Genomic DNA, 10451 nt, shown 5'->3' with positions numbered 1-10451 from the left:
TTACTGCTAAGATTCAGGGCCCAGGAAGCCCTTCACCCCTGGCTTTGCCAACTCAGAAGCCTCGTTCTGCACCGGGGTGGGGCAGTGGCTCCCAGACACAGGGTTTCGGGTTTCAGCACATTGTGGCGAACTCAGTTCCTGTTTCCTGCGGTTTATTTTGATGGAGAGAGATGATGCGCAAAAGATTTCACAAAAAGAAACCCTGCAGGAGCAATGCCCTCCCTAATAGGTCGCTATGAGTCACGGTCAGATAGTGAGCTTTTATGACTTATGTTCTGTATGTATCACCACCGGTGATTATCAGTGCTGAACAAAACCTTTTATTTTTCATTGTTTCCATATATGAATCGGAGGGACTATTTTGGAAACTGTTTCTTTTTAAAGCCCTTGAGGTTAGGACGGAGACCTGTCCCCCGAGGGTAAAACCACAAAGCCAAACAAAAGCCCATTGCCGTGGGATCAGTTGTGACTCATAGTGACCCTAGGCCATAGGGCCAAGTACAACTGCCCCATATGCTGTGAACTTTACAGGAAGCAGAGCCCCAGTTCTTCCCACCTGGTTGGGTTTGAACTACCGATTTGGGCTCCTCTCTGAGAGTAAAGTTACTAGATTGTCAAGCTTGAGGGAAAGAATGCACATCTGTTCTGAATCACAATAGGTGGATCCTGACAGATACACATATGTGTGGGTCTCGGCCAGGGAAGCCATGCCGACTCATAGCGACCCGATAGGACAGGGTAGAACTGCCCCTGTAGTTTCCCAGGCTATAACCCCTTACAGGAGTTGAAAGCCTCTTCTTTCTCCATGGGAGCGGTGGTGGTTTCAAACTGCTGACCCTGAAACTAGCAGCTGGTGAACAAGCACTAAGCCACCGGGGCTCCTTCTGGATTCTGCAGAAAGAAAAAAAAGAAGAGCTCTGGTAGGCTCCCAGAATACCAGATGTCCCGGACCAGGTGAGGCTAGGGGACTCCCTGAGACTATTGCTCTCAGATGCCCCATAAACCTGGAGCCCAAACACCCGCCCCCCCAGATCACCTCTAGCTACATGACAGGTTAGCTCACAAAATAAAGATGACCCTCTCCCCCAAGTGCGGTGCTCCTTTAAAACAGGAGCCCTGGTGGCACAGTGGGCTAGTCGCTGAGCTGCCTAACCACAGGGTTAGCGGTTCAAACCCACCAGCCCCACTCGCCAGAAGACAGACAAGGCTCCCTAGTGCATGTAAAGATTTAAAGTCTCAGAAACCCCCGTCACATAGGGTGCAGTGAGTTGAAAATGGACGTGAGTTTGATTGGTTGGGTATTGATTTTTTTGTTTGTGTGTTTAAATATGAAGCCAATTGGTGAACCATTATTCTCAAGCAAAGATGGAAGGGTCAGAGGTCAGGAAAACCAGAGCTTTGCCAGTGGAACATGCAGACGTTCCTGGAGGTAGACGTCTAAGCCGCACTGAAGGCGTTGGTGAGCCAAGAGGCATGAGGAGCAGATGGAATCTCAAGTGACATGTAGGGGTGCGCGCTCATTATGCTTAAGAAATTAGGAAGACAGCTACGGGGCGAAAGTGCCCAGGAGAGGTCCATAGTACGCCCAGTCCAGAGAAAGGTGACCCAACAGCATGCGGGAGCGCTGAGCACTCTTCCTTCGTATCACAGGCTTGCAAGTAACGCTCAAAAACGATGGCAGTCAGGGCTCAAGTAGAAAGGATGACGGCAGCAAATGTACATATGTGCCTGGCACAACCGATGGATGTATGGATTGTGATAAGAGCTGCATGAGCCCCCAATCAAGTGATATAAAAAAATAAAAAGAAGAATTGAGTACACACACCAAAAAGATGGCAGCCGTACATCAGCAGGGAGCGGCCAGCAATTCGAGCTGAATTCAGAAGAGGATGTGCATGGTAGTGACATACTCTGGTGTCAATTTGAGAGGATTACGAGTGAAGGGGTGGCGTCTAGGCTGTCAATGGGATCACAGCCAGGGAGGCCTCTCTGTGGGCATGGCCTTCTCCTGAGAATTCTGGGAAATCCTGGTTTCCTCCTTGGAGGCTGGAGACAATCTCTGGGAGACATTGCAGCTCACAAGACACATGGAACTACGCTCGTGCCCTGAGCTGGAGAAGCCACAGGGACCTACCCTGATGCAACCAGACCTCTGAAGCTGGAGAAGTCACGTAGAGACCCCTGCCAGCGCTGAGATGCTTACAACGCCACTGGATCGTCCTGCATTCGGTGTCATTGCATATGTTTTGTGAGTCTGAAGAGGACTTTATAGATTGGTATCTGACATATGGGCTAATATTGGACTTATGGGCTTGGACTGGACTGGGTTGAGATGCTTTCTTAATGTACAATTACCTTTTATATGAAACCCTCTCTTACATACATAGGAGTTTCTGTGGATTTGTTTCTCTAGTCTGCCGGGACTAACACAATGCGGCATGAGGGACATCGTTGCCAGCATCAGGTAGACCTTGACTGAAAACAGAACACCGGCGTTTCATTGATGACGCGAAGGGGCTCCTTCCACTGTGTGGATCCTAACAGAGAGCATTGCGGAGATCCTGGGTTCCAGAACGCTTTGTTTTCCCTCCTGCAGAACCCGTACATACTTAGGGGGTTCAAGAAGTCCTGGGGAAATGAAATGAAAAGACGATGGACATTTCCCCCAGACTCTGCAGCCCAGGTGTGATGGACCAGGAAGCAGCCATTCCCACAGAACAAGGGGACACTGTGTGGTTAGGGACTGTGTGTTGCAAGATCGTACCGTTCACGGTCTTCCTGTATGGTGAACATACCATCCGAGAAGGCGGGCAAATGAACTTGGCATCAGGCTTGGGAAGAAAACCCAGTTACACAACCTGTGATACACAGGAGACACAACCCGCTTCCCTAAAGCAGTGGGCACTTGAAGTACTTACTCGTCCTTCAATGTGGATTACATCTCAGTATAAAACAGACTTCCTTACAGCTGGAACAATCAGCAACGCCGATAGAGGGAGAAAAGATGGAAGTTCTCAAATGGTTTGTTTTCAGTGGATCCTCCATCAGGGCTCACCGAAGCAGCAGTCGGAATATCAAAACTTGCATTTCATTGGGCAAAACGGCTGCAAAAGATCTCTTTACAGTGAGAGGGTGTAGAAATGTCACTTTGAAGTCTAATGCGTGTCTGTGGGGGAGCAAAATTTCTTAACCTGGCTTTTCTACCCAAGCCTCTGTAACCAAATGATGGGATAGCGCCGTGTAATCCTTAATAGAGGGGATCAGTTGGTTCATTACCAATGCCCTGGCTGTAAGGAAGAGCCAGGTTTGAAATAGCGGCAGAGAAGAGAGAAACCCAGGGGACCTTGGAAGAGCAGGTTCAAAACTTCTGAAGTGATGGAGGCTTGCTGAGACCAGGTACATCACAGACTGTGGCCCTGACTGGCGACCTTCACCTTATCTGGCTGGAGACTATGGAACCGTGGACGGAGTGACAGGCAGGCTTGCTTCCTGGCCCATAGAGGGAAAGGCCAAGGAACCACACGGCTGAGAGACTAAGAACCGGAGAGACGTGGCTACCAGGTGGCTGTGAGACTGAGAATCAGAGAGATGCAGCTACTGACTCAGCAGACCCCAGGTATCAGCAAACTGTACCCTTGCTGTATGCGGATCCTGATTTATGGTCACCCATTAACTTCCCTAATAAACCCATTTAATTGTGCGTTAATGTCTGTGGGTTCTGTTTGGCCAATTCAACGAATTACCAAACCCAAAAGCGATGCCGAGTGGCAGGGGAGGAACGGTTGGCGAAGAATGGAGCGGGTAGGCATGCCTGACCCCGGCCTCGCAGCAATAGGGAAGCCAGCTCCTTCGCCATTTATCGCAGTGCCTAACCCAACCCGTGGTTTTTTCACTCACCTCGTGTGCGTTTAACAACTGAACAACGAGTAAGGAAACCCGAGGGAGAACGGCTGCCTCTCGGCTATGTACTGACAAGGACTATTAAAGATGTGCGGTGGGCTGCTAGGAAAGCAAACATCTGTGTTGGAAGACTGCTCCTAGAAGCCAGGATGGAGAGACTTCAGCTCACAATAGCGTTGGACTTGTCATCAGGAGGGGCCGGTCCCTGCAGAAGGACCTCGTGCTCGGGGTACAGTCGAGGGTCAGCAGGAACGAGGGAGGCCCTCAGCGTGAGGGATTGACACAGGGCTTGCAACAGGGCTCACACACAGGAAAGGTAGTGAGCGTGGCAGGGGACAAGGCCGTTTCTCATTCCAGGGTCGCTGTGAGGCAGAGCACGCTCCAGAGCACCTACGCAGCACAAGATAAACTTAAAAGTCCAGCTTTCTCTTGTTTGGAGAAGAGGCCATGTGTCATCCCATTCCTATAACCTAGTCTGTTCACTCGACTTCCATGCCCTCAGCTCTGGTCAGGATTTAAGACAGCATCGTTCTCTCCTTGCTGCTGCAAAACCAACATAAATTCTCTGCCATCGAGCCGTTGCCTCCTCACAGCTACCCTGTAGGTTGGAGTAAAAGGGCTCCTGTGGATTTCAAAACTAGAAATTGTTGCAAGAGTAGAAAGCCTCCTCTTTCTCCCTCAGAACGCCCGGTGGTTTCAAACTGCTGAACTTGCAGCTAGCAGCCCAGCACACTATGTACTGTGCCACCAAGGCTGCTTCCTGCTTCAGACAACAACGAAAACTCACTGCCATCAAGACATTTGTGACTCGGCGAACCCGATAGGACAGGGTAGAGCTGCCCCGGTGAGTTTCTGAGACTGTCACCCTTTATGGGCGGAGAAAGCCGCCTCTTTCTCCCAGTGGAGCAGCTGATAAGTTTTGAACTGCCCGGCAGAGAACCACTGTGCCACCAGGGCTGCTGCTTATTGCTTAAAGGAGACCTAACATCAAGGTAGACAAATTGATTTTGTGTGTTATTGTATTGTTTTTTTTAGGATGGTTATCTATGTGTGATGCTTGAAATAAATAAAACATCAGTGTTTTAAACACACACACACACCTGTCTCTTTCTGGTAAAGGTGCTTGTCTGAGTCACCTGGTGCTGTAGTTGATAGACGGCCCTAGAGTGGTGTCTGCCTGCCCTCATGTGCGTTTTGGGTCCAGTCTGCTCCTTACAGAACTCAGAAGTGATCGGGTCTGGGCTCCACCCAGCAGCAGCCTGGCTTCAGCCACACGGGGAAAGAAAACCCTCATTTCCAAACAAGACCACACCCATCAACACAAAACAGAGCCACCAAGCCCACTGCCACCAAGTCAATGCCACATAGACCGGGCTGCTACCCAAACCCACCGGCAGCCCTGGGGGAGCGCGAGGAGGCGGTCTGCCCCGTGAAGATGCGTACTGCTGTTGAAGCAGTTCTGCTCTGTGGCAGGAATTCAAAACACACTCTTTTTTTGGGGGGGGGGCATGTTTAAATCCACCACCAAGCCCACTGCCTTGCTCATTGCTAATCCCGATCCTTGAGCGCGTAATCCTCTGGCTTATGAACAAATGAGAAGAATGACTATCTGTTTTATCTTATCACGCTACTAGGACCTTTGAATGCTAATAATACAGTAATCATCTTGCAAGGTAAGCGATGAACCTAAGACTTCGCTTTCCTCCTGGACGGTCTGAACTCCCCCCTTGTCAGATCTGTTAGCACATTTCTTGGAAACATTATCTATACTTACGGTGTGTTCTTTTTAATTCGCTTTATGGGCACATCATTCACATGTCGTATCTTTCAGCAGCTCCGTCACATCGAGAAGGGTGTGGGATCAACACCACAATCCGTCGTAGAACATGTTCCTCGCTCTTAACTCATCCTTATGAGCTCCCCTGCAGCTCCCCCCATAGGTTTCTGTTTTGTTTGCTACATCACACAGGAGGGGGGGGTGTCGGAAAGTTTGTGGGGGACATGCCACGCTCTGTCCTTTCCATTTTTACTCCACGAACTTTCTGAAGCCCCCTTGCCATCCATCCCTGGTCTGTGAAGATGCATACTGCCTTTGAACCCCTTTGGAGAAGGTCTACTCTGCCAGGAATTCAAAACACACTGGGGGTGGGGGGACAGGTTTAAATCCACCACCAAGCCCACTGCCTTGCTCATTGCCAATCCTGATCCTTGAGCGTGTAAGTACCTGCTGGCCACCCTCTCGGAAACAGGGAATAGCCGTGTCCTGGCACCCACACGGCCCTCAGGACACAGACATGTTAGGAGACGTTCTTGGGGTGGCTGACCAGCCGTCTGCCTTCCACTGGAGGGTGGTGTCGCCGCGTGGCCTCAAGAGAAGCCAGCGCTGGCCATGCCTTAGAAGCCGGGCCACCCCTCTCATTCCAGTCTCAGCAGATGGCGGTCCTGAGCCCTCAGCCCTAGTGGACGACAACGGGAGCGAGGAGGACTACAGCTATGAGGAACTCTGCCAGGCCACGCCTCGTTACCTGCAGCCCGGCGGGGAGCAGCTAGCCATCAATGAGGTGCGTGCGGCATGCGTGAGGCCAACTGCCCCTCCCGTCCCCTGCCCCCGTGCTCGCTCCACACCCAGACACTGCCCTGCATGCTCGCCTGCCTGCCGTTTTGTCAGGTTGTAAAGGAAATCGGGGTCTAAAACCCCGACCTCTGATTCGAGCAGCCCCGATTTGCTGCCAAGGAAAGGCCATGGCACCTGGAGCTTTCCAGATGGCTCCAGGGCGCCCCCTTCGAGAGGGCAGCAGCAGGCCGTGGGCATGCGGGCAAGGCGTTTCCCTGTGCGAAAAGCTGTCACCCCTTGTGAGAGTGGCATTAGCGAGTGACGTATCTGCCTGCCCACCACAAGGCCAGCAGCGGTGCAAACCACCCACCTGCTGCTCTGCGGCTGTCTGCCGGAGAAAGGGGAGGCCGCTGGCTCCCTTAAAGAGTCCTGACCTGGGAAACCCACAGGGCAGTTCTGCTCCGCCCTAGAGGCTCGCTGTGAGTCAGAACCCGCCAGGCAGCAAGCAGGTGATTAGTGCTTGATGAGGGTCCAGGTGGCCCCCCCTGGAAGTTCTTTTTGACAAGGGAGGGACTGAGAACATGCTGGCGATTGACTAAACGTCAACTGGCCGCCCGGCCTCTGACCACAGACATCCTTTCCACGTCTCACACGGGCAGTGAGCACTGTGCCCTGAGCTGCGCCCTGTGGGCACGCAGGGCTGGCAGGAGGGCAGATGGGCAGGCTGGTCAGTCTGGCGTCGCGCTGTCTCGTGTATCCACCATTCAGAGTCCCTGTTCAGTTGCTTCTCCACATCCAGAGACTCCGTTTTGCTGGGGAAGTGATTTCAGAGACGCGAGCTAGTGACATGTTTCGGCTTTTTAAACATGTTTCCACCCTTGTTTCTGTTCTCAGTGGAGTTGGGCTTCCCTGAACACCCACACGGCCATGCTCCCTGATGTTGGCGGCCGGTGTGTTTTTGTACGTGGCATTGGGAGGGGCAGGTTCCGTGAGTTTGTGGGGAAAATGGGGCTGGCAGATCATGGGATTTGCCCCCAAACTTTTGACACCCCCTCGTATGAGCTCAGAGTTCAGATGTGTCACTGGTTTTTATTAGGTGTTAACGGAGTGCCCGCTCAGTGGGTGCCCTTGAGCCCCCGGCCTTGGTTTTGACCCACGGTAACCCCGAGTGTGTCAGAGTAGAACTGTGCTCCGTGGGGTCTTCAGGGGCTAGTTTGGGGGTGGGGGGAGTAGATAGCCAGCCCTTTCTTCTGATACACCTCTGGGTTGGGTACCTCTGACCTTTCCGTCGGTACCCCCAAACCAAACCCACTCACAGGGAGCCCCGGTAGGTCGAGTAGGCCATCCCCCTCAACTGTCACACTCAATGAGCGCACACTGCCCCATCTTTCTCTTGTGGAACGAACGGCTGGTGGGTCCGACACTGGGGGTCCCTTTCCCACCCCAGGATCCAAACCCACTGCCGTTGAGAAGATCCCAACTCGGGGAAGGGGGGCACACAGCACAGGGGAAACCCACCCCAGAGGGCTTCCGAGGCCGAGAATCCCTGCGAGAGCAGGCAGCCTCGTCTCTCCGCCTCCCAACAGAACGCTGGTGCCAGCCCTGCGGTGAGCAGGGCAGCACAGAGCTCGGGACAGGCCCCCGGCCCCCTGCCCCCTGCGTGTCCCCACCCCGTGCTGAGCCGGCCGCGTGTCCGTGTCCGCCCCTCCAGCTCATCAGCGATGGCAGTGTGGTCTGCGCCGAAGCCCTGTGGGACCACGTGACCATGGATGACCAGGAGCTGGGCTTCAAGGCCGGAGATGTCATCCAGGTGCTGGAGGCCGCCAACAAGGACTGGTGGTGGGGCCGGAACGAGGACAAGGAAGCCTGGTTCCCTGCCAGCTTTGTGAGGGTGAGTGTGTGTGTGTGTGGTGGTGGTGGTGGTGGGGGGGGGTTGGATGACAGAGTCATGCTGCCAGAACCCGCTCTGCCCTCATGGCTCTGAATCCAGAGCGGGCCCAGTGGGTGGGAGGGCGGGAGCCTTTCCAAGAGCGCATGGAATGAGAAGAAAACGGCCCCTCTCCCCAAACCTCCCGAACGAAGCCCCTCGTATCCGACCTGGCGGAAGCCCTAAGGAGGGAGGGTGAGGCAGGCAGGCGGCGCCAGCCCAGCCCGTGGCCCAGGGGACGGCTGGCCCCTAAATCAGCCGCCACCCCCACCCCCCCACCTGTGTCGTGTTGCCTGCAGCTTCGAGTGAACCAGGAGGAGCAGCCGGAGAGCTCCCCCAGCACCCCGGGCGAGGAGCGCGAGCAGGGGCCTGGCCACGGCCGCCCCAAGCACTCCGAAAACAAGCCGCAGATGAGGACCAACGTGATCCAGGAGATCATGAACACGGAGCGCGTGTACATCAAGCACCTGCAGGACATCTGTGAGGTGAGTGCTGGGGGGGCCGGGGTGGGGGTTTGCATGCGCCTTGGCTCAGGCCCATCCGGCCTGGCGCAGACCACCCTCTCCAGGCAGTTGGCTCTTGCCGGTGCCCCTCCCGCATACCCCCGGTGGCGGCAGTGTGGTCCAGCAGTAAGATTCTGGACTCCAGGGCAAGAGAATCTCACTGCCGTCCGGTTGACTGACTCGGCGGCCCTACAGCACAGCGGGTGGCCGAGACTGGAGTTCTCTCTGGGAGCACAAAGTCTCGTCTTTCTCCCGAGGAGGGGCCAGTAGGCTCAAACTGCTGCCCTTGAGGTTCGCAGCCCAACGAGAAGCCACTGCGCCACCCAGGCTCCTTCGTGACGAGAACCAGGCTTAGTGTCTGCAGCAGTTTTTTAGCGATCCCAGAGAGGTATAGCTTTTCCATCCTGGACCACTGGCGTCCGTCCCTGCCCAAGAGTAGTGTTGTCCAGCGAGAACAGATCCCAGCCCTCCAATGAAAAGCCGGGCGTGTTGTGCGGGTGCTGGGTGAAGGCGGCTGAGAAATGGCCATGTCCAGGGTGAGGTGCCCTTGTCTGTTTGCGGGTGGGTTTGAACCAGTTAACAGTGTACAGCATGGAACCAGCTACTCAGCAGGGCGGCCAGCTGTATATGACCAGCTCCCTCCGCGGTGAAATGGAATTAGGCATGGGAATCTTACCCATGCTAGCGCACGTGTGACAATCCTGTTACTTTTCCTATTCGTTGACCTGGCACCTAAAACCCAGCAACTCCACTCACGAGTTTAATCTGGAAACGTTACACGGTCTTTTGGATGATCGATCCCTCCATCGGTCCCTTTCCCCTCTCCTGCTGCCTTTAAACGATGTGCGGCAGAGTAGTCCCGGCCACAGAGTAATACCAGCAGGGGCCCGCCTGAGCCAGACCCACTGCCCTCGGGTCGAGGCTGGCTCACAGCAACCCTGTAGGACAGGGTAGAACTGCTCCCGGGGGTCTCCAAGACTGTCCGGCTTTACAGAGGCGCGGAGTGCCTCATTCCTCTCTTAGGGAGCAGAAGGTGGATTCGAACTTAGGACCTTGAAGTTCGTAGCCAGCAGGAACCCACTGTGCCTCCCGGGACCCTCAGCAGAAGCCAGCAGAGGTTTTCGTTTTCCCTCCGACCGAAATCTAGCTCAGGGCCATGGCGATGAGTCATTTCCTTTTGGGTTATCAGGCGACTAAGAGATGGCCGTGTGGATTCTCCCCTCCCCCTCCCCCTTGCAGGGTTACATCCGCCAGTGTCGCAAGCACACGGGGATGTTCACGGCGGCCCAGCTTGCCACTATCTTTGGGAACATTGAAGAGATCTACAAGTTCCAAAGAAAGTTCCTGAAGGACCTGGAGAGACAGTACAACAAAGAGGAGCCTCACTTAAGTGAGATCGGGTCCTGCTTCCTCCACCACGTACGTCACCCGCCTTGGAAATGCCCCCCCACCAAAATAAGAGCCCTTCTGCTGGTTTCTTTGGTGCCTAGATTCCTTTTCCACAGCACGGAAGGGTCCTCTGGGAAACCCGTCATTCGATTGGTCCAGAGGATTAAAACCAAGACCT

The 10451-nt window shown here is 54.3% G+C and overlaps 1 protein-coding gene across 1 annotated transcript in view; it reads left to right on the top strand.

Moving 5' to 3' along the window:
* SPATA13 (spermatogenesis associated 13) overlaps positions 1 to 10451 on the top strand; it is a gene marked incomplete at its 5' end in the record, with an annotated part of 81670 nt that overhangs the window by 56602 nt on the left and 14617 nt on the right. The window contains 4 exons of the mRNA XM_045293986.1: positions 6325 to 6461; positions 8166 to 8345; positions 8681 to 8866; positions 10124 to 10303. Coding sequence (XP_045149921.1) covers positions 6325 to 6461; positions 8166 to 8345; positions 8681 to 8866; positions 10124 to 10303 — 683 coding nt within the window. The remainder of the gene's footprint in view (positions 1 to 6324; positions 6462 to 8165; positions 8346 to 8680; positions 8867 to 10123; positions 10304 to 10451) is intronic.

The sequence above is a fragment of the Echinops telfairi genome, unplaced genomic scaffold (assembly GCF_000313985.2).
Source record: "Echinops telfairi isolate 266 unplaced genomic scaffold, ASM31398v2 ScPeMD7_2565;HRSCAF=3150, whole genome shotgun sequence".
In the NCBI taxonomy this organism is placed as follows: Eukaryota; Metazoa; Chordata; class Mammalia; order Afrosoricida; family Tenrecidae; genus Echinops; species Echinops telfairi.
This window is presented reverse-complemented; position numbering and strand designations above follow the sequence as displayed.